General features: G+C 37.4%; 1 protein-coding gene across 22 annotated transcripts in view; it reads left to right on the forward strand.

Moving 5' to 3' along the window:
- CCDC158 (coiled-coil domain containing 158) overlaps positions 1–24766 on the forward strand; it is a 138475-nt gene that overhangs the window by 101768 nt on the left and 11941 nt on the right. For 11 of the 22 annotated variants that reach the window (XR_011649144.1, XR_011649146.1, XR_011649148.1 and 8 more), the window contains 2 exons: positions 11702–11850; positions 14408–14464. The exons of 1 other annotated variant lie outside the window; for it this stretch is intronic. Coding sequence is in view for 16 of the 21 variants with exons in the window: in XM_071215968.1 (XP_071072069.1) it covers positions 11702–11850; positions 14408–14464 (206 nt within the window). In the remaining 5 variants the exon portion in view is untranslated. Of the gene's footprint in view, positions 1–11701; positions 11851–13363; positions 13424–14407; positions 14465–24766 lie in introns of all 22 variants that reach the window. 10 more of the 22 variants (XM_071215964.1, XM_058296613.2, XM_071215974.1 and 7 more) reach the window with 1 other exon arrangement.

Consider the following 24766-nt stretch of genomic DNA (forward strand, 5'->3'; position numbering starts at 1 on the left):
TTATCCGTTTCTGCTGTTGTCAGCGGCACGGGAATCTGTGTCTCTTTTGTTGCATCATCTTGTTGTATCAGCTCTCCGTGTGGGTGGCGCCATTCTTAGGCAGGCTGCACCTTCTTTCACGCTGGGCGGCTCTCCTTTCGGGGCACACTCCTTGCAGGTGGGGCTCCCCTATGCGGGGGACACCCCTGAGTGGCAGGGTGCTCTTTGCACGTGGCGGCACTGCACATGGGCCAGCTCCACACGGGTCAAGGAGGCCCGGGATTTGAACTGCAGACCTCCCATGTGGTAGACGGACGCCCTAACCACTAGGTAAAGTCCGTTTCCCTTGTGCAAATATTTAATTTTCTGAGATTTTATTAGGACTTCCAGAACTCTCTGACTGCTGCTGAATCCCATGTTATCCTCTTCCTAATATTTCTTCACATGGTTCATTTGTACTAACTGTGTTAGAAAAAATGAAGAATGAAAGAGAATTAGCTTTTTTCCAGGCTCATGGTAGGTTCAGTTCTAGAACCAATGCATTACCTTTATTTGAATGTCATTGTTGAAGGTATTGTGTAAAAATAACCAAAGAAAATACTTCCCTATATGGCAGTCCCACAGGAAAAGGTTAAGATGTCTAACGTGTTTCTCCTTTACAAGAACTTGCTGAAAAAACTACTATTTGGAAACAAAAGAAGAGATATGTTTCTTACTCCTTCCATAAAATTTTTCATGTGGCTTAAAAAAATTCTTCTATTTATGTTAATAGGAACATAGTAGCTAGAATGCAGAGTTAACCCTGGTAACTTCGTATTAGTGGCTCTACCCTGATACTAATATGCTATACTTCAAGTCATAATACCTTTCTGGTGCTCCTAGATCAGTAAATATGAAGTCTATAAAATATTTTACATATTCTTATACTAAGGGAGAGAGAGGTAGAAACTGGCCTTTCTTGAATACTAGGTGCATATTTAGCAAGTCTCAACTCTTATACTATGCTTGCCAAGTAAGCGTGGTTTTCCTCATTTTCACAGATAAGGAGACTGAGACTCAAAGAAGCATTTCCCTTGTTATACTTAAATTATCTGTTTATGCATTTGTCTCCAGTATAAAGTTGTATGGTCTCTGCAGGCAGGGACCATGTTATATTCATCTTTTACCTAAGTTCCTAACAAAGTGTTTAGCACATCATAAATCCTCAGCAAAGTTTACTGGACTGTGAAAGGTAACTTGCCTTAGGTCACATAGCTAGAGAATGATAATAGGTATGATTCAGCAAACTGCTTTTTTCACTGAATACACACTGCCTCTCTCCATTCCCTGTTACCTCAAGGTGACATGGTACCTGCATTTGTATTAATATCTATTTATTAGTCTCAAGGATTCCCAAGGTACACTTGACTTATAAATCAATCCTTGTTTAATGTTTCTGGATTTTGGGTAATTGCCCACGTGTGATTTGTGAATTATCTTCTATAATAACAAGACTATAAATAAGTTGAGGGCAGCTGCTTACCTATATTATTTAATCCTTGCCCTTATTCTGTAATATTATGACTTGATGATCCTAAATTTGGACATCTCATGGCATGTTAATCAAATTTCCCAATAAATATGTCCAGTGATTTAATCAGGCAATTACTAGAAATGAAAGATCCTGGGCTTTGAAGTCAAACAGATGATGCATAAGCACAACCCCTGTGATGACCTCCCAACTCTTTTTTGAAGACTCTTAACCATATAAACTCATTTGTCTTTACCATTTCCCCCTTTTATTCAAGATCTTTTTCTAGTTGCATCATCAGTTAGTGATTGGTAGTAATCCCTCAGCACCAGGGAGACTTATCCATGGGAGTCATGTCCCATGCTGGGGGGAAGGTAATGCATTTACGTGCTGAGGTTGGCTTAGAGAGTGGCCACATTTGAGCAATTTGGAGGCTCTCAGGAGGTAACTCTTAGGTTTTTTCTAAGCCACTTAACATCCATTCCTCAAGTTTTTGTTTTTGTACTTAGCGGCCTTAAAGTAACAACAATCCATTATTTCTCATGGGTCTACAGGGCAGGAACTCAGGCAGGGATGGCTAGCATCACCTGAATGAGTCTTCTGCTACATGTGGCATTAGTTGGGATCAGTCCTTTCACTGGCTTTAGCTGGTGACCAAGCTTGATAAGGAATTCAAGAAGATTTCACTTACAGAAGTGACTCCTCAATGCTCCTCCACATGGCCTCTCACTCCGTGTTTCAGTTAATCATTCAGCATTCTAGCTGAACTTCTTTTCAGCCTGGCAACTTGCTTCTCAACAAAAGCTGTCAAACTATTTGGGTAGGTTTGGAACAGGCCAGCTCAGAGTCAAAGGAAAAGAAACAGATTCCATCTGCTGATAAGAGGAACAGCATCCTACATGTTTATTTTGTTTTGGGTTTCCTTTATTTTGTGTGTGTGGTAAAAAAATACATAACATAAAAATCATTTTAACTAATTTTAAGTAGAAAATTCTGTGACATTAAGTGCATTGAGAATACTGTGTAACTTTCACCACCATCTATTTCCAGACTGTTTTCATCATCCCAAATCAAAATTCATACCCATTAAGTATTACTCCCAACTGTCCCCACCCATACCCTGGGAACCACTATTCTGCTTTCTGTCTCCCTGACTTTGTTTATTCTAAATATGTCGTATAAGAGAAATCATACAATAGTTGTCCTTTTGTGTGTGGCTTATTTCACTCAAACATGATGTCTTCAAGTTTCATCCATGTTTGTTGTACGTATATACCACATTTTGTTTATGCATTCGTCTATTGATGAACACTTGGGTTGCTTTCACCTTTCTGCTGTTGTGAATAATGCTGCAATGAACATTAGTATGCAAATAATTGTCCAACTCCCTGTTTTCAATCATTTTGGATATATATCCTTGAGTGAAATTGCCAAGTTATATGGTAAGTCTATGTTCAACCTTCGGAGGAACCACCAAATGACTGCACCAGTTTACATTCCCACCAATGCAATGCACTAGAGGGAAGCAGACATGCTGAACTGATAGAGCATCCGTCTACCATATGGAGGGTCCAGGGTTCAATCCCCAGGACTTCTGACGCATGTGGTAAGCTGGCCCACATGCAGTGCTGCCATGTGCAAGGAGTGCTCTGCCATGCAGGAGTGCCCCCACATAGGGGTGTCCCATGCACAAGGAGTGAGCCCCACATGGAGAGCCACCCTGTGTGAGAAAAGTGCAGCCTGCCCAGGAGTGGCACTGCACACACAGAGAGCTAACACAGCAAGATGGCACAACAAAGAAGAGATGCATTTTCCCAATGCTGCCGGAAAATGCAAGCAGATGCAGAAGAACACAGCGAATGGATACAGAGAGCAGACAACAGGGGGGAAGGGGAGAGAAATAAAATAAAACAAATCTTAAAAAATAAATAACTATAAAAAAATTTTTAATTAAAAACAAAACAAAACCAAAAATGCACTAGAGTACCAATTTCTCCACATTCTCTCCAACACTTATTTTCTGTTTTGTTTGTTTGTTTTTAAATAATAGTCATCAGTCTTGGTTTTCCAAAGCCTGCACAAGCGAAGTACCAGAAATGGGCTGGCTTTTATAATGGAAATTTTATTTGGGTAAAAGCTTACAGTTAAGAGTCTGTGAAATGTCTAAATCAAGACACTGTCAAAGATGCTTTCCCACCAAAGTCAGCTACTGATAATCCTGATGTCTGGTGATGTGACACCAGTGAAGATACTCATCAGTGTCTGCTGAGGGCTCCAGAATCTACCATCTCTTGGAGCTCAGTTGTGGGCAACTAACACAGGACTTGTCTCTTTCCAGGCCTGCCTTTCTGCAGCTATGTGTGAACATGGAGTCCCCTCTCTCGCATGGTCAGTTCAAATATGGTAGAACTCCCTTTTCCTGTGTGTCTCTCTCTGTGTCTGTTTATATGAGACCCAGCAGAAGGGCAGAGACTCAACCTGAATCACACCTCACTCCTGACATAGTCCAATCCAAAGAGTCTCACACACAGAGGAACGGATTAGTTAAAAAACATGATCTTTCTCTTTTTGGGATTCATAAAAGATTTTCAAACTGTCACACCATCCTAGTGGATATGAAGTAGTACCCCATTGTTTTAAATTTTCATTTCTCTAATGGCTAATGATTTTGAGCATCTTTTCATGTGTTTATTGGACATATCTTTGGAGAAATGTCTATTTTAATCCTTGGCACATTTTTAAATTGGGTTTTTGTCTTTTGTTTTGGGGATTTTAAGAGTTCTTTTTATATTCTGCATAGTAAACCCTTATCTGAATATTTTCTCCCACTCTGGAGGTTCTCTTTTCACTTTCTTGATAATGTTCTTTGATGCACAAAGGTTTTTTAAGGTTGATGAAGTCCATTTTATCTATTTTTACTTTGTTGCTTATACTTTTGGTACAAAATCTAAAAATCCATTGCCTAATACAAGATCCTAAAACTATTTCCCTATGTTTTATAGTATTATATAGAGTTTATATATATATATATATAGTATTATATAGAGTATTTATAGAGTTTTATAGTATTAGCTCTTATATTTAGATCATTGATCCATTTTAAATTAATTTTAGCATATGGTGAGAGGCATCCATAATCCTTCTTTTGCATGTGGATTTCCACTTGTCCCAGCACCATTTGTTGAAGAGATGATTCTTTCCCCCATTAACTGAACTTGGCAGCCTTGTCAAAACTCAATTGGCCATACATGTGTAGATTTATCTCTGTGTTCTCAATTCTATTCCATTGGTCTATATGCCTGTCTCTATGCCAGTACCACTATTTTAATTACTGTAGCTTGGTATTCAGTTTTTAAATCAGGATATGTGAGTCTTCCAACTTTGTTCTTTTACAATAATGTTTTGGTGATTTGGGGCCACTTGCAATTCCAAATGAATTTGACAATTAACATTTCCATTTCTGTGAAAAAAAAAAAAGGCTGCTGGATTGCTTATAGGGATTACATTGAATTTGTAGAACATTTTAGGCAGTATTAGCTTCTTAACAGTGTCAGTACTCCAATCCATGAACATAAGATGTTTTTCCATTTATTTAAGTCTTCTTTGATTTATTTCAGAGGTGTGTTGTAGTTTTTGGTGTACAAGTCTTTCACCTCCTTGGTTAAATTTATTCCTGAATATTTTGTCCTTTTAGGTGCTATTGTGAATGGAATTGTTTTCTTAATTTCCTGTTCATTCCTAGTATAAAGAAAACACAACTGACTCCTGCATATTTATCTTGTATCCTGAAACATGATTGAATTTGTTTATTCTAAAAGCTTTCTTATGGAGTCTTTGGGATTTTCTATATATAGGATCTTGGTGTCTGCTAATAGGGATAGTTTTACTTCTTCGTTGCCATTTGGAAGTTTTATTTCTTTTTCCTGCCTGGCTAGAACAGTACGAAGTTGAATAACAGCAAGAACAGAGATATCTTTATCTTGTTCCTGATCTTAGGCAGAAAACTTTTCAGTCTTTCACCAATGAGTATAATGTTAGCAGTGGATTTTCATGTATGCCATTTATCATGTTGTGGTTACCATCTATTCCTGTTTTTCTGAGTATTTTTATCACAAAGGTGTTGTTGAGTTTTGTCAGATGTCTTCTATGCATCAATTAAAATGACCATATGTGGTTTTTTTTCCTTCATTCTGTTAATATGGTATATTACATTGATTGATTTTTCTAATGTTGAACCATCATTACATTCCTGGAATAAATCCCACTAAGTCATGGTGTAAACCCCTTGTACTATTCTTTTGGATTCAGTTTGCCGGTATTTTTTTTAAGGATTTTTGCATCTGTATTCATAAGTGATGTTGGTCTATAATTTGCTTTTCTTGTGCTGTCTTTATCTGGCTTTGGTATTAGGGTGATGCTGACCATAGATGAGTTAGGAAGTGTTCCCTTCTCTTCAATTTTTTGGAAGAATTTGAGCAGTACCAGCATTAGGTCTTCTTGGAATGTTTGGTAATATTCACCAGTAAAGCCAACTGGTCCTGGACTTTTCTTTGTTGGGAGGTTTTTGATTTCTGATTCAGTCTGCATACTTGTTATAGGTCTTTTGAGATTTTCTGTTCCTTCTTGTGTCAGATTATGTAATTTGTATGTTTCTAGATATTTGTTGGCATATATTTATTCACAGTACTTCTTAATAATGCCTTTTTTTTCTGTAAGGTTGGTAATAATGTTCTCACTTTCATTTTTTTAAAAATCAATTTGTTGAAACATATTCACAAACCATACAGTCCATCTAAAGTGTACAACCAGTGGCTTTTGGTATAATCAGAGTTGTGCATTCATCCCTGCAGTCAATATTAGAGCATTTTCATTCCTCCAAAAAGAAAAACCCCCTACCCCTTAGCAGTCACCTCTCAATCCCTCTGTCCTTCCCTGCCATACAAAACTGCTAATCTAATTCCATCTCTATAAATTTATTTGTCCTTATATTATGTATAGATGGAATCAAACAATATGTAGTACTTTTTTGTGTCTGGTTTCTTTCACTCAGCAAAATCCCTTTTTTTTTTTTTTTTTTTTTTTTTACAACTATTGGGAGTTCATTAATATATTACTATTCACAACAGTTCAAGAAGCGGACTTGGCCCAGTGGATAGGGCGTCTGCCTACCACATGGGAGGCCCATGATTCAAATCCCGGGCCTCCTTGACCCATGTGGAGCTGACCCATGAGCAGTGCTGATGTGTGCAAGAGTGCCCTGCCACAGAGGGGTGTCCCCTGCGTAGGAGAGCCCCACGTGCAAGGAGTGCACCCCATAACAAGAGCCGCCCAGCGCCAAAGAAAGTGCAGCCTGCCCAAGAATGGCACCACACACACAGAGAGCTGACACAACAAGATGACGCAACAAAAAGAAACACAGATTCCCGGTGCCACCGATAAGGATAGAAGCGGTCACAGAAGAACACACAGCAAATGGACACAGAGAGCCAACGGGAGGGGGGGTGGAGAGGGAGAAAAATAAATAAAAATAAATAAATCTTTAAAAAAAAGCTAATGTAATATAGAAGCAAATACAATGCTATGTGAATGAAGGATAACTTTTTCCAGATATAGAATTCATAGTTGACAGTTTTTTCTTTAAGGAATTTAAATACATCATCCATTATCTTCTAGCCTCCATGGATTCTGTTAAGAAATTTTCTCTTAGTTTTATTGGGGATCACTTGTACATAACAAGTTGCTTCTCTCGTTGCTTTCAATATTTTCTCTTTGTCTTTCGATTTTGACAGTTTTGCTATAATGTGTCTTGGTGTAGATCTCTTGGAGTCTATTCTACCTGGAGTTTGAGCTTCCTAGATGTGTATATTCATGTCTTTCATCAGGTTTGGGAAGTTTTCAGCTATTGTTTCTTCAAGTCCTTTTCTGCCACTTTCTCTCTCTCATCTGCTGGCGACTCCAATGATGTGTGTGTTTGTATGGTTGATGGTACCAGCAGGTCCTTCAGACTCTGTTCATTTTTTCCTCACATTGTATAATGATAACAGTCTTGTCCTCAAGTTCATGGATTCTTTCTTCTGCCTGTTAAAACGTGGTATTGAATTTCTCTAATGAGTTTTTCATTCCAAAAATAAATATTGAATTATTTTGCAGCTTGAATTTCTGTTTGCTTCCTTTTTATAGTTTCTATTTATTTTCAGACAACATTTTTGTAATTTCCTTTTCTTCTTTGTATATGGATTCCTTTGGATCATTGAACATACTTAAGCAGTCCATTTAAAGTATTTAACTGATAGTTCCGATGTATAAGCTTCCTCAGGGATGGTTTCTGGAAAACACTTTTTTTCTTGTGAATGAGCCATACTTTTCTGTTTCTTTGTATATTTTGTAGTTTTTTTGTTGTTGTTAAGAACTGAGTCTTCTGAGTATTATGCTGTTATAGCTCTGGATATCTAGTTTCCCCATTCCTCTGGGATTGCTAGGTGTTTTGTTTTGCTTTTTTCTTGGTGAGAGCTGGAGCCATAAATTTGTCACTTTTCCAAACTGTTTTTACTTCCAAGTGGGGAATGGAATGAGAAAAGAGAAAAAAGATTTAAAAAGTGATACAGCTGTTTAAGACTCTTTTGCTGCAGTTGCCTGTAGAATAATGGCAACCCTCAAATATGGCCCCCCAGCAATCTGAAAAGGTTAATCAAAAGCAGTAATCAGCAATCAGGCCACATATCTCTGCATATTAGAGGATTAGGTCCTTATAGCCCACCCTGGCACTCGCAGGCAGAATTAGGAACCTGAACTGAATCCCCTGTTGTCTGCCATATGGTTGGTTGATGGGGAAATGGTAGCAGCTACGCAGAGGGTGAAATTCACCCATACCATAATTTATTAGTCTCTTTGTCGAACTCTTCCCTGGATGCTGCATAGTGTTCCAGTGGACTCTAGAGTTCCAAAATAGTTGGTTCAGGCTATTCCTGACAGTTTGGTAGGGGAACTGATTCCTGGAGCTACCACCTCTGCCATCTTTCTACAATCATCTCCACCCTTCATGTAGTTTTTTTTATTCCCCCCACCCCTTGTGACTTGCTTGCTCTCTGCTCTCTGTGTCCATTCGCTGTGAGTTCTTCTGTGTGTCCGTATTTATTTTTATTTATCCTCCCCCCCCCTTGCATCTTGTTTGTTGTTTTGCTCTCTGTGTCCATTCACTGCGTGCTCTTCTGTGTTGTTTTGTGTGCTTTTTTTTTTTTTACTTGTCTCCCTTTTTGTTGCATCACCTTGCTGAGTCTGCTCTCCACGGCGCTTGCGGGTTGGTGGCACTCCACGCACTTGCGGGCTGGACAGTACTCTGCACTGCTTGTGGGCCAGCAGCTCTCTGTGGTATGCGGGCAAGCCTGCCTTCACAAGACCACCCCAGGGCTTTCCATATGGTAGACGGGAGCCCAACTGATTGAGCCACAGTTGCTTCCCCCTTCATGTAATTTTAAGCAATTTATTTAATCTCCCTGTGCCTCAGTTTCTTCATATCTAAAATGAAGGTAATAATTTGGCCTTGTTAGATTATCTGAAGATTAAAGTTTAATGAGAAAATATAGAGGGCCTGGTACACAATTAACACTAACTAAATGGTACCTCTATTCATTATCTTGACCTTCTGGAATGATGAACCAAGTCTGTGAAGAGAAAGCTTGATTGGAATAAATATGGTTTTGAAATTAGTGCTAAATATTCAACAATACAAGATACCAGACATGGAAGATAAGATTTATCTGTAACATGTGGGAAAGCCATGGGGAGCTTCAGTTGATTACCTGCTCTGTCTGATGCAGCAGTATTCTGTGATAGCCAAAAAAATTTTGAGCAAAGCGTCCAGATCTTTTCTGGTCAGATTATCTCAGAATATATCTTATTTTAGGCAGGGTGTTTAAGAGAATCATCAGTTAGTCAGGATCCTATCAAAAAAACCACAACCAGAATTGTAAGGAAACATGAGCCCATGCCAAAGGAAAAGAGTAGATGAATTGAGAAGGTTTAGTCCAGGGTGTGTGTTGGAGAGTGGGGATGAAGGAGGGAAGGTTGGAGTGGTAAAATTAACTATCCACTTCTAAAGGATTATCCATTCTAAAGGGTTATCATTTTAGACTTTTTCCCTGTAACCTCGGGGAATAGAACTTTTTACTAGGAATGGAAGTCATATAGAGGCAGATTCCGTTTAGTAATACTTTGTTTCAAAAGATTAAAGCTACATAAAAATTAAAACTGCCCTCGTTGGTTTTTGGTCATGATGCAAAGGCCAGAAAGGAATATTGCTGGGATGCCATAGAGGGAATTCATCATCACTTCTGATTGGTAGGTAGACTAGAACAAGATGATCTTCAGGATTCCTTTAGCCTTGGTATTTTGTGATTTTATGCACAAGAAAATTACAGGTTATTTGTAATGAAATATACAAAGACAATTATATATAACACAGTGATGTTCAAGCCAGTTCTTTGCCTCCATGTAGATTACATTTTATCTGAAGGAGCAACACACATTTTAGAAGTTTAAGGTGATATTAGGATGAAGTCACAACAAAAAGTGTCAGAAGGCTGATTATGATTGATAAGTGAATGGTAAAAAGAGTGATTTTCAACCTTAAATGGTTTATAAACCACCAGTCACTTACAGAACCTGGGTGTCATGATAACAGAAAAAAAAGAGACATATGTTTGTAGGTAATTATATTGATCATTTCTATTAAAAGTAAAGAGCTTAAAATTTTAACAGTAATGTCGAAGTTTATTATAATACGTAAACTTCTAGCAGGTGAAGACATGAGAGTCCACATTCTGCACTGAGATTTCAAGGTTAGAACAAAGTAACTGATGATTGCAATAGGATAAGGTTGTCTTTATAAATTTATAAAGCTTGATACCACATTAGAAATTGTGACTACCAGGTCTGTGATGACATCAAAACTGGTATTTGGTAAAACTGGATCATCTTTTTCATTCATGATTAAGAATCTGGTTCACATCTTTTTATATTTTAAATTAATGGAGTCAAGCTTAATAATTTAATGGAGTCCAATTCATGAAACTTTGGACTCATCATGGCAATTCCCAAATAAAATGACTATCAATAAACTGATATCTTAATATCAGTGGAGAGAGAAAGGGAGGGAGTTGTGAGGATTTTTCTAGTAGCATCAGCTTTTCATTGGCATAGACCCTAGAACAGTAAGGCACAAAGCAAAAATTTTGCTGTGTTCATTGCTCAGCAGCCAATCTGTGTGGTTGGTTGAACCATAGAATGAAGATGGGCATCTCAGGCTAGAAGAGCTTGGTGATACTTGATGGCTCTCTAACCATAAAGGCCCTCCAACTAAGTCTACCTGTCACCAGGCATCTTTTGACTATCATTTGGCTTCCCTCTTGATATGCCTTTTAAGAATGTCTATATTTCTTATTATATTATAAATAATATTCATTTCAGGGATGATAGATATCAACCTGAAATTCTTTTTATATTATTCTTGAATACCAAATAACAGTTTGAAAAAAACTGGATGTCTCTTTCCTTATCAGAAAATGTGAGAGGTAGATTTAACTTATCTCTAAAGATTCCTTTGTTCCAAAATTGTAGCTTTATAAAATTAGTTTAGCCTTAATGAAATGATGGAAATTATTTTACCTGGGTATGGTAGAAAACATTTAATGACATGATAAGGATGTTCATACTACATCATTAAAATAAAAAATAGAATTTTAAAATAGATGTGTATGGACGTGGTTGTGGCTCAAGCAGTTTGGTGTCTGCCTACCATATGAGAAGTCCCAGGTTCAGTTCCTGGTGCCTCCTAAAAAGAAGACAAGCACACAGTGAACAGAGACAGCAAGCACAAACAATGTGGCCGGGGAGGGGGCATGCGGGAGGAAGGGGGGAAATAAAATGAAAATAACTCTAAAAAAAAAAAAGTAGATGTGTATAACTTGATCCAATATATATGAATTGTATGCAAATGCATATATGTATTTATAAACACATAAGCATATACAATTAGATAAAGCATTATACTGATGATTGGTTGCAATTGATTATCCTCCCTGGGTAGAAGATTACAGGTGATTTTTGTTTTCCTTTTTTTGCTTCTCTGCAATAATTTAGATTAATATTTATAGGAAATAACATATAAATCTAGAAAAATAAAATGTCTTTATTTTGTAAATTGTTTTAATTCAGCACTCAATGAAACCTAATACACTGAAGGAAGATCCAACAAGGGACCTGAAACTGCTTCTCCAAGAGTTGAGAAGTGTGATCAATGAGGAACCCTCTGTGTCTCTGAGCAAGACTGAGGATGACGGGAGAACAGCATCTCTAGGAGCCCTGTATGTGGCTAAGATTGATGTGTACTTCAGAATGTGAGAGCTTCTCTCATGAGTGGTTTGCCATTAAGTTGTCCACGTGTTATTCTCTGAGAGGTTAGGTTTAAAAATAAATTTGAAGAGTATCTCATGTTATCAGGGGGGGAAAAATATCAGTTAAGGAGTATAGCAAAAATAAAACAACTTTACAACAGCAAGAGAAAATAATGTAGTCATTCTCTTCAGAAAGTTACATTTCTAACCCTAACCCTAACTCCTAACAGACTTCCCATCCATTATCTTATTTATCACAATAACCCTTCAAGACAGGCAAGACAGGTTTTATTAATCCCATTTTACAAATGAGAAAAATACCAAGTTTCAAAAGGTTAATTGATTTGCTGTAGCCACACAGTTCAATAGTAGAACTAAAACTAGAACCCTGGCAACTACATAACTTTCCAGATGGAAGCTTATAGGAAAGGCCTTGGTGATCTAGGCATTTGTGTCAATGATTTATGCCAAATTAATTAAAGATCAGATCCAAAAAGGATTCAGCCAGTTCACCAGCCCTTGCCTGCAGAAATCAATGAGGTTCTCTTATTATCTTCAAATATTTTTATTTGGTTGTATACTATTATTTAAAATAACTTACCTTAAAGCATTTTAATATGGTATGTATTGTATTGTTAATGTTATAATAATCCCTGATAATATTGATATTCTGGTTATGTGGCAAATATTTAAAAGTACTACTTTCTGAAAAAATAATCTCTATTTCTTTAAGATATTCCATTTTAAATATTAACCCCAGGTACAAAAACATTAGCTGAATTTATCTAACTATTACTAATAGTATTATAAATAGTAATGGTAAAATATTAGTAACAGCCAGTTTCCTAGGAAAAATTGCATTCTCTGAACCACATGGCAAAAGCATTCCATTGGCCACCCCATTAAAGAATACTTAAATTTGCACAGCACTTTTATATTTGTCATAATTCTATAATGTGCCTTCTAAGCCACGGTAATGTTACCCTCATTGGACAGATGAAATAATTTAGACATAGAGTGACTTGCTTCCTGACTCAAAGAGGCAAAGCCAGAGGTAAAATTCAGAACCCCTGGCTCCCAGCACTTACCATTCCACAAGGTTATCATGGTTTCACTGATCAGGTTTCCATCACTTCAACCACTGATTCACAGATTTGATAATAGGCTTGAATATACTGGATATATAAAACATTGCCTTAAGGTGCTTATAATAATTTACTCTCTTTGCTTAATCTTATCAATGAACTTGTCACTGAAGCCTAAATTCAGCCTCAACCTTTTAGGAGTCCATAGAAGGAAAACATTTCTAAGTTGATGAACTATAAAGGTGACCCTTTGCAAAAATTTGCTTGGAAACCCAAAATCTACTGTTGTGGCTTAACGAAAAGTTAAATACATATGAGTTATTAATTATTCTAAAAATACATGGAATGTGGATATTGTAGTTTATATAATTAACTGAGAGTTACATTTGTCCATACAGTGATGATAGAGTAAGAGATTGCATGACTGATTCAAGTCTGAGGTCAGAGATATGCCATAGGTAAGAAGAGATTCTGAAACTAATTAATTATCCAAGAAATTTGTATGTGGCCAGTTAATTTGGGAAGTCTGTTTAGACAGTTTCCTAGGGAATTAATGGGAATACTGGGTTCTTTGAAGAAAAGCTGTTACATAGTTAAACAGAAACTAAAAAGGATTTCAGTGAAAACTAGTAAGGTAATTTACTTCCTGGTAATTAATTTGGTAGGCTTTTTTTTTTCTTTTAAATTTTGTCATTTAAATAATGTTTACCCATCTGATTATATGCATACCATGTGGTATGCCATAACAAAAATGGAAGATATTTTCTACATTTATTTATATTTAAAATGACTTACATAACTTCCAAGAGAAGGGTGTCCCAGAAAGAAATTATAACAACCTCAATATGTGATTGTAAGAACCTTGCTGAAAACACTATTTCCATCAATAATTGAATAACTGAATTTTTAACTGAAATCATAATAAGGATGAACATAAAGAATGAAATCCACAACCCCAAATAGAACCCCAATAAAGGTAATTTCTAGAACTGAGTTAACTCCCCCAGAAAAAGGAAGGGATGCTAATATTAATTTGTTACTCATATAAGACATTGTTGAAGTGAGTACCCAGTCCCTCAGCCTGACATTGCTTGTCACCAGCCTGCTTTTACTCATTTATTATGCACTAATCAAATGAGACTCCTCCTGATTCCTAAAATAAGTTCATTTCTTTTTTGTCTTCAAGCTCTTCTCCATACTCTTCCTACCACCTGAAAGAGCCAGTGTCCCAATCCCACTCCTTTGAATCTGTCTGACTAAAAGTAATGTTCAGAGGAGCCCTTTTTTTTTAATCATTAAGTTAATGCTCACAATCTAGCTAGCTAGTGATCAGATGATTTCATCTCACCCTATATAAGATTAAATTATGTGTTTTAAACCTTCACTGCCTTGGTAAAATATAGTTATGTTATCTTTAATTTCTCCCATCCCTCTACCAACAGAAGCACCTCAGTAAAGGAATCCACTGAAGGCAGCAAATCAAGTGACACTCTTAGCAGGTGAGAAATTATCTTATCACCTCCCAATATTCAAAATGTCACTTTTTACTACAGTACACTCATTAATTCAAAAATTTTTTATACCAGTAATGTGCCATGGACTGTGCTGAGCCCTGATAATATAACAGTGAGCAAAACCAACAAGATCCCCTTCCTCAAATTACTTACAATCATAAAGTCTGTTGACTGTCTAGAAAAAAACTTAATTTTACCACCTACAAAACAGATATTGGAGCCCTCAAATATTATAGGATGTAAAAATGAATTCTGCTGTGAAAATTGCAGTTAGGCAGGACCTCATTTATCTCTTCATTGCCAAGCACAATGCCTGCCACGTTAAATATTTGTTTAATGAATGAATAAAGACAATATAAGTATTTTCTTACTGTCTCTATGTTACTTGATCGGTATACTTGGTATAGTGAACTTGAATCTTTCTAAACATATCTTTTCTTAGCCCAAAAGAAAAGACTTTTAAATTTTCTTTTCACCTGGAGATACAATGCAAATTGTACTTACTAGTAATAACAACTACCATTTTTTTAATATACTTTTTTATTTTTTAAAAAATATACTTAGATTACATAACTGCTACATAAAAAATATAGGGGATTCTGCTACGCCTTGTTCCCTACCCCTCCCACATTTTCCCACAATTACAACATCCTTCATTAGCGTGGTACATTTGTTAACAACTGATGAACACATTTTGGAGCATTGTCACTAAATGTGGATTATAGACTACATTGTAGTTTACACTCTCTCCCACACAATTTTGTAAGTTATGACAAGATAAATAATGGCCTATATCTGTCATTGCACTGTCATTCGGGACAATTCCCAAGTCCCGAAAATGCCCCCATATTATACCAATTTCTCTCTCTCCCTCCCCTCAGAACCTCCAGTGGCCCCTGCCTACACATCAATGATATAAGTTCTTCCATTGCTAGAATCACAATAAGTCTATGGTAGAATACCAGTAAGTCTACTCCAGTCCTTCGTTCATTCCCCAATTCTGACGTTTCTAGGAGAGTGATGCCCACTCCACCTCTAATTGAGAGGGGACTTAGATCCCATGGGGCAGATGAATGGGACTGTCTTGCTGGCAGTTGCAGACTCTCTCTGGTCATTGGGATGGTCATTGTCCATCATAATCTCCTTGTTTGTTGTCCTGGGTGAATCAAATGAACTAGAGAATAGGTGTTACAACTGTTGAGATTCATGGCCCAGCTGGAAATTGGATAGCCCAAAGATTTAAGTCTTTTGGACATACACCTATCAACTCTAGTACTAACAAAAGTTTAAACAGAAGGGGTGGAAGAGCCATATATGGGAAACCACAACTGAATCCAACTCTGTCAAACTGGGGAGCATAAATTACAAAGTAGGGCCCACTGTAGGGCACCAAACTCCTGAGCTGTCTGCCCTGCCTACAGTGTCTGGATGTTGCCAGAGCCCTCAGGAGCCCCACTATTTGAGGCAATATTTACTTTGGTATTCAATGAGATCCTGCTGAGACATGCATAAATGTAACCTCTGAATGACCTTCTGACTCACTTTGAAGTGTCTTAGCCATATAAACTCATTTGTCTTTACCTCGTCCCCCTTTTGGTCAAGGTCTTTCTCCAGTTGCATTGCTAGTTGGTGCTTGGTAGTAATCCGTTGGTGCCAGGGAGGCTCATCCCCAGGAGTTATATCCCACTCTGGGTCGGGGGTGGGGGGGAATAGGTAATGAATTTATATACTGAGTTCAACTTAGAGAGACACCACATTTGAACAACAAGGAGGCTCTCAGGAGGTAACTCTTAGGCACCCTATAATAATAGTCTAAGTTTCAATTTCAAAAGAAAAGGTTCATAAGTACAATCATCAATATCTAGGGCCAGTCAGTGGAACATCCTCCTTTACTTGTCACTGCCCCTGTACTTGAGGGATTCTTGTTGTTCCATCAGGGAATGTGGCAGAGTTCCCCAGGTGGGAATTTGATATTCTTTCAGTTATTTTGTGAATCTCCACCCACTGTGACAATGCCCCATGAACACTTGAACACAATGATACTATTGCATGTTTTTATTCTTAATATTTTCTAAATGTTTTAGATGTACCTCATTTAGTCTGTCTAATCTATGAGGTAGATATTATTATACCTATGTATAAATTAGGAAATGAAGACTCAAATTGCTTAAGTGGGTTGTCAAGGTGACACAGCTTGTAAATAGTGGAGTGCAGATTTGAACCCAGTTTATGCCCATGACCCCTCTTGTGCCCTGACGTCTCTGGGTATCCACACAGAACCATCTGGAAAAGAGTCCAATCCCAAGCATGGAGGCAGAGAGTAGCTACTTCTCTGAGATAACTGGTGTTCCACTATAGAGTTTCTCCATGGCTAGAAAAATCTTCTGTCTCATAGAGGGATTGCACACATGTCAACAGTAGTACTAGCCCAGGCTGGTTGTGCAGAGAGGTTGCTGCCGGACTCTTTTTTAAAAAAAAAAAAAAAATCAATTTTATTGATGCATATTAATAAAACATACAATTCATCCAAAGTATATAATCACTGGTATTTGGTATGATCATATAGTTGTTCATTTAATTCAATCATTATTAGGACATTTTCATTATTTCACTAATAATAATAAACAAAAAAACAGAAAAACAAAATTCTTCACCTCTCCATCTCTCTGTGTTTCCCTGGCTATACATAGCTGCTATTTCAGGCTATTCTTGTGCATTTATTTATTTATTAAGCAGGTTTATTAAGATATATTCACATACCCTGTGATCTATCTAATGTATCTGAATGGCTTTTAGTATAATCAAAATGTTGTACATTTATTGTCACAAAAATTGACATATTTACATTTTATATAAATGGAGTTATACAATATGTTACACAGTATATTCACTTCATAGAAGCACATCATACAGTATTTCTCCTTTTGTGTCTGCTTACTTCACTCAACATAATGTCTTTCAGGTTCATCTATGTTGTCATATGCTTTACCATTTCCTTTCTTCTTACAGCTTCATAATATTCCTCATGTGAATACATGACAGTCTGTTCATCCATTCATCAGTTGATGGACACCTGAGTTGTTTCCAACATTTGGCCATCATGATTGATGCTACTATAAACATCATGTGCAGATGTCTATTCATGTTACTGCTCTCAGTTCATCTGGGTACATACTCAGTAATAATATTGCAGGGTAACATGGAAAATCTATATTCAACTTCTTTAGGAACTGCCAAACAGTCCTCCACACAGGCTGCAACATTCTACATTCCCACCAACAGTGAATAAGTGTTTCTATCTCTCTGCATCCTCTCTAACATTTATATTTCTCTGTCTTTTTAATAGTGGCCATTATGATAGATGTGAAATGATATCTCATTGTAGTTTTGATTTTCATTTCCCTAATCATTAGTAACGTTGAACATTTTTTCATGTTTTTTTTTTGCCATTTGTATTTCTTCTTTGGACATATATCTATTCAAGTCTTTCACACATTTTTTTAAGTGGGTCGTTTGTCTTTTTATTGTTGAGTTGTAACATCTGTTTAGGTCTTCACTGATTTCTTTTAGCATTGTTCTGTAGTTTTCTGCATATAGGTCCTGAACTTCTTTGATTAAATTGATTCCTAGGTATTTGAGCCTTTTTGTTGCTATTGTAAATGGAATTTTCCCCCTGATTTCCTCCTTAGATTGTTCAGTACTAGTGTACAAAAACGTTACTGATTTTTGTATTGAGCTTTTATCCTGCCACTTTGGTGAACTCATTTTTTAGCTCAAGTATCTTTGTTGTAGACATTTCAGAATTTTCTAAATATAGGATCATGTCATTTGCAAATAGAGTTTTATTTCCTTTTTTCCTATTTGGATGCCTTTAATTTTTTTCTTGTCTAATTGCCCTAGCTAGAACTTCAACTACAATGTTGAATAACAGTGGTGACAAGATCATATCATTGTCTTGTTCCTGATCTTAGAGAGAAAGCTTTCAACTTTTTCTCATTGGGTACAGTGTTAGCTCTGGGTTTTTCTTATATACCTTTTTATCATTTTGAGAAATTTTCTCCCCACCCCCTCATTGCTTATATATGCTGTGTCTGTTTGTTGTGTGCTGGTCTTCCTTTTAGGAGGCACTGGGAGCCAAACCTGTGACCTCCGATGTTGGAGGGAGGCACCTAATTGCTTGAGCTACCTCTGCTCCCTGCTTTGTGGTGTCTATCATCATGTTTTCCTCATGTCCCTTGTTGTGTCATCTTGTTGCATCAGCTCACCACACCACCCATCACATCACTCACTGTCTTGCTCTTCTTTAGGAGGCACTGGGAACCGAATCTGGGACCTCCCATGTGGTAGGCAGGAACTTAATCACTGAAGCCACATCCACTTCCCCATTTTCTTTTTTTATAGTGTCTTTATCAGGTTTTGGTATTAGGGTGATGTTGGTTTCATAAAATGGGTTGGGTAACTTTCCCCCTTTTCAATTTTTTGGAAGAGTTTAAACAGGATTGGTGTTAATTCTTGAAATACTTGGTAGAATTCACCTGTAAAACCATCTGGTCATGGACTTTTCTTTGTTGGGATATTTTTGATGATGGATTCAATCTCTTTAACTGTGATTGGCTTGTTAAGTTCTTGTGTTTCTTGTAGTGTCAGCATAAGTTTTTTGTGCATTTCTAGGAATTTGTCCATTTCATCTAGGTTTGTTGGCCTTTAGTTTTTTTTAAAACCTCTTATGATCCTTTATATTTCTGTGGAATCAGTCATAACTTCCCCCCTTTTGTTTCTGATTGTATTTATTTGTATCTTATCTGTTTTTTTCTTTGTTAATCCAGCTCGGGTCTTATCAATTTTATTGATCTTTCAAAGAACCAGCTTTTGGTTTTATTGAGTTTATTGTTTTATTTTTTTTCTCAATTTCATTTATTTTTGTTCTAATCTATTATTTCTTTCCTTCTGCTTACTTTGGGATTGGTTTGCTGTTATTTTTCTAGTTTCTCCATTGTTCCATTAGATCTTTCATTGTAGCTCTTTCTTCTTTTTTAATACAGGCATTTGGGGCTATAAATTTGCCTCTCAAGACTGCCATCACTCTATCCCATAAGTTTTGATAAATTATGTTCTTGTTTTCATTTGTCTCATACATTTACTGATTTCACTTGCAATTTCTTCTTTGACACACTGATTATTTAGGAGTGTGTTGTTCAGCCTCCACACATTTACTAATTTATCTACTTTCTATTATTGATTTCCAGGTTCATTCCATTATTATCTGAGAAAGTGCTTTGTATAATTTCAGTCTCTTTATATATATGGAGAAGTGCATTGTGATATAACATGTGGTCTATCCTAGAGAAAGATCCATGAGCACTTGAGAAGAATGTACAACCTACTAAACTTGGGTGCAGTGTTCTGTATGTGTGTTAGGTCTAACTCATTTATCATATTGTTCAAGTTCTGTTTCCTTGTTGATCTTCTGTCTAGTTCTATCTAATAATGTGAATGGTGTGTTGAAGTCTCCAATGACTATTGTAGAGATGTCTATTTCTTCCTTCAGTTTTCCCAGATTTTGTCTCATGTATTTTGGGGTACCATGGTTAGGTGCATAGATAATTATGACTGTTATATCTTCCTGGTGGATTGTCACTTTTATTAATATATAATGGCCTTCTGTATTTTTATAACTTTTCTGCATTTAAAGTCTGATTTGTCTGATATTAGTATAGCTATCCCCACTCTTTTTTGGCTACTATTTGCATGGCATATCTTTTTACAGCCTTTCACTTTCAGTTGGGTTGTATCCCTGGGTTTAAGATGAGTCTCTTGTAGGCAGCATATGGATGGGTCATGTTTCTTTATCCATTGTATCAGCTTGTATCTTTTGATTGGGGAGTTTAATACATTCACATTCATTGATATTATTGTAAACACATTATTTACTTCCACCATTTTATTCTTTGGTTTTCATATGTCATATCTTATTTTTGTCTTTTTTTACTCTTTTAGTTACCCTTTCTACTATTCTTTCTTCTATACTCTTCTCCTAGTATCTCTCTCCTGTCTGTCTTCCAGGTTCTAAGGCTTCCTTTAATATCTCCTGCAATGGTGGATTCTTTTTCATGAACTCTTTTAGTTTCTCTTTGTGAATATTTTATACTCACCTTTATATTTGAAGGACAGTTTTGCTGGATGAAGACTTCTTGGCTGTCTATTTTTCTTTTTCAGTATCCTAATTGTATCATACCACTGTCTTCTTGCCTCCTGGTTTCTGGTGAAAAATCCATACTAAGTCTTACTGGGTGTCCCTTGTATGTGATGGCTTGCTTCTCCCTTGCTGCTCTGATAATTTTCTTTTATCTTTGGCATTTGATATTCCAAGTAGTATGTGTCTTGGAGTAGGTATATTCACATTTATTCTGATTGGGATATGCTGCATTTTTTGGATCTGTGAGTTCATTTCTTTCATGAGAGTTGGGAATTTTCAGCTATTATTTCCTCAAAACTCTTTCTGCCCCTTTTCCCTCATCTTCTCCTTCTGGAGCCCCCATAACATGTATGTTTTGCATTTCACATTGTCATTCAACTCCCTGAGCCCCTGCTCAATTGTTTCCATTCTTTTCTCTCTTCAATTTCAGCTGTTCTGTCTTCAATATCACTTATCTTTTCTTCTGTCATTTCTAATCTGCTGTTGTATGGTGCTCATGTGTTAGGCTTTTTTTTTTTTTAAGATTTATTTTATTTCTCCCCACACACATACACTCGTCGTTTGCACTCGCTTTCTGCTCTTGTGTCTGTTTATTGTGGCTCTCTATGTCTGCTTGTCTTTTTTTTAGGAACCACAGGGAACCAAACCTGGGTAAAGAAGACACCCAATCGCTTAAGCCACCTGCTCCCTGCTTGTTTTGTCTCTCATTGTGTTCCCTCATTGCGTCATCTCATCTCATCTCACATCATTGTTATGTTAGCTTGCTATGCCAGCCCATCATTTCAGCTCGCTGTCTTACTTCTTTAGCAGGCACCAGGAACTGAACCCAAGCTATCCCATGTGGTAGGCAAGTGTCCAACTGCTTCAGCCACATTCACTTCTTTTTATCTCACCTATCATGTCTTTCATTCCCATGAGCTCTGTTACTTTTTTGTTCAGGTTTTCACATTCTTCTTTGTGCTCACTCAGTGTCTTCTTGATGTCTTTTATCTCTTTATTCATATTGCTTTTCTACTCATTAATTTGATTTTGAAAATTTGTGTGCATCTCATTAATTATTTGTCTCAAATCCTGCATCTTTTCTGGGGCTTTGATACATTCCTTTATTTGGACCATGTCTTTCATTTTCTTAGTATGGCTCATAATTTTTTGCTGATGTCTAGACATCTGCTTAGGTGGTGAGTTTACTCAGATGCTCAATTTCTTTCTCTTTTGTAGGGATTTAGTGTCAGTAGCCTGTGTGTTACTCCTACTCTTTGAGTCTTTTTCAACAGGGAAGCTGTATAGACCAGAAAAAGCCTCTCATTTACCTTTAATTTCCTCATATGAGAGAAGTGGGGTAGGGGGATGGGAGGTATACCGGAACCTCTTATGTTTTTTATAATGTAACCTTTTTTGTGATGTATGTATCTTTAAAAAAATACAATTTACAAAAATGTTGGGGTGGGGAAGTGGGGTATGGGTTATTTGGGAACCTCATGTTTTTTTAATGTAATGTTCTATGTGATCTATTAACTTTAAAGTTTTATTTTTAAAAAAGTATATTTTTTAAAAATTTCCTAACATGCACTTCCTTGATCTGCCAGGAGTTGGCACACTTTGGCAGCCCTCTCAGTTCATTGCCTATTCTGAGTGTGTTTGCTGCAACGTGCACCAGATCAATGTGATATAGGTTCCTGTCCAGAAGCTAAATGCCTTGTAATTCAAACTTTCTCAGAGAGTTCTCCAACCTTTGCTGGCAGCCCCCTCCCTTTTCCTGGGTAGGAAATAGTTCCACTCCCCTCTGCATCTTTCCCTGTTAGTTGAAAAGGGTCAGATTTCTTTAGTCCCAGATCTCTTTACTACCCATCTGCTCCCAGGGTAAACAATGGTGCATCCTAACCTGGCCTGGAAAGGCTCATGGGACACAGCAGACCAAATTTGTGGGTCAAAAGCTGAGTCAGCCTCAGCCTTTGTCTCTCTCTCCCCTTTCCTCAGGAGATGGATCTCTGGGCTCCTTTTATCTGGTATTCACTGTCCCAGAGACCTTAGCTTCAAAAGAGTCTTTAGTGTGGAGGAAGGTGCCGGCAGTATCAACCATGGCTTTTAAATCAGTTTTGCCATCAAAATTCTTTTCATTTGTCCCTCTCTCTTATAGGTGTTGCCCAGCCTTTCCCCAGTATTTAAACCCTAAGAGACTTTTTCCAGGCCATTTCTGCCTGTCCTGTAGCTATTTTTCTGGGAGAGAAGAGAGTCCCATGTCTTTCTCATCCACGTCTTCCCAGAAGTGCCTTGCTGAGCTCTTGAGTACACTTCCTTAAGTAGTGCTGTGTTTATAAAGTCGGAAGAATCATGGGTAAAGGATATTACCTAGCCCATTCCTGCATTCATATGGGGAATAGAGATTTTTATAATTAATAGAAGCTCTGAAAACTATGGAACATACTGGAACATAAAAAGTGGATTTGAATATCTGAACCTTGGAAAACTGGCCATTTTTTTAACTCATACTTAAATGACTTAAGAAAGAATACCAGAACTGCATTTCACTGCAATCACAGCAACCTTTCTTCAGTCAACATCGTATAGTAATGTTTCTTAATCTAGAAATTTCTATAGCCATACAGACTAAATCAACAATTATAGCCTGTACATCCAGAGGAAAATAAAAAAATAAAAGCAATTTGTAATTCTCTCATATGGATTGGTACCTGAATTACTCTAAGAGCCACATCTCTCAGAAGTTTTGTGGAAAATTGACTTTTCTTATTCTGTTTTGTTATAATTTAATGAGCAACATTATGCCCTAAGAAATGTTTCAAATAAAGGTATCAAAATATCTAACTCCCTTTACATATCTCTTTATGGCTGTTTCAGGAGCACCTGAAGTTCATAATGACCAAAACTAATCAAAGATGCTAATTCCACAAAACCATTCCCTGCATCTCACTCCTCTATTTCTGTAAATGACACCGCCACTTTCCCAGGCACCTCTCCTTAAGCCTTATTATCTTTGACTCTTCCTTCTCCCTTCTCTTACTTCTCTAGCCACCAGATCTTAAGAGTTCAGATTCTAAAACAGTTCTCAATCCATTCTGTTCTTTGCACATCCTCTGTATCCTCTGTAACAGCCTATTTTAGTTTCCTGTGGCTATTGTAACAAACTACCAAAAACTTAATGTCTTAAAACAGCACAAATGTATCTCTCACAATTCCGGAGACCAAAAGTATAAAATCAGTTTCGCTAGACTAAAGTTAAAGCTCTGACCCTTTCTCCTTGAGGGAAAAATTCATTTCTATTATCTTTTCTGTTTAGAATTACATTCCTTACTTCCTTGACTCATGGCCCCTATATCTATCTTCAGAGTCCAACAACATAGCATCTTCACAGCTCTTTCTCTGCTGAGGTTGTCATGTTGCCTTCTCTCTTCTGTATGAAAGCTCTCCCATCTCCTTCTTATAAAAACCCTTGTTATCCCATTTAAGGCCCATCCATATAATCCAGGATAATCTCTCCTTCTCGGGATCCTTAATTTAATCACATCTGCAAAATTCCTAGTGCCATATAAGGTAATATTCTTTTTTTTTTAAAAGATTTATTTTTATTTCTTTAATTCCCCTCCCCTCCCCTCCCCTCCCCTCCCCCAGTTGTCTGTTTTCTGTGTCTTTTTGCTGCGTCTTGTTTCTTTGTCCGCTTCTGTTGTCGTCAGCGGCACGGGAAGTGTGGGCGGCGCCATTCCCCGGCAGGCTGCTCCCTCCTTCGCGCTGGGCGGCTCTCCTTATGGGTGCACTCCTTGCGCATGGGGCTCCTCTACGCGGGGGACACCCCTGTGTAGCACGGCACTCCTTGCGCGCATGAGCACTGCGCATGGGCCAGCTCCACACGGGTCAAGGAGGCCCGGGGCTTGAACCGTGGACCTCCCATGTGGTAGACGGAAGCCCTAACCACTGGGCCAAAGTCCGTTTCCCATATAAGGTAATATTCACAGTCTCCTGGCATTAGGACACAAATGTCTTTGGGGGCAGTTATTCAGCCTACCACAGTGCCTTAGATCTTTTTCCTTTTCCATGGACTATTGTGGTGGTTTAATCAGTATTCAGTGTTTTTGTTT

The sequence above is a fragment of the Dasypus novemcinctus genome, chromosome 1, assembly GCF_030445035.2.
Source record: "Dasypus novemcinctus isolate mDasNov1 chromosome 1, mDasNov1.1.hap2, whole genome shotgun sequence".
Classification (NCBI taxonomy): domain Eukaryota; kingdom Metazoa; phylum Chordata; class Mammalia; order Cingulata; family Dasypodidae; genus Dasypus; species Dasypus novemcinctus.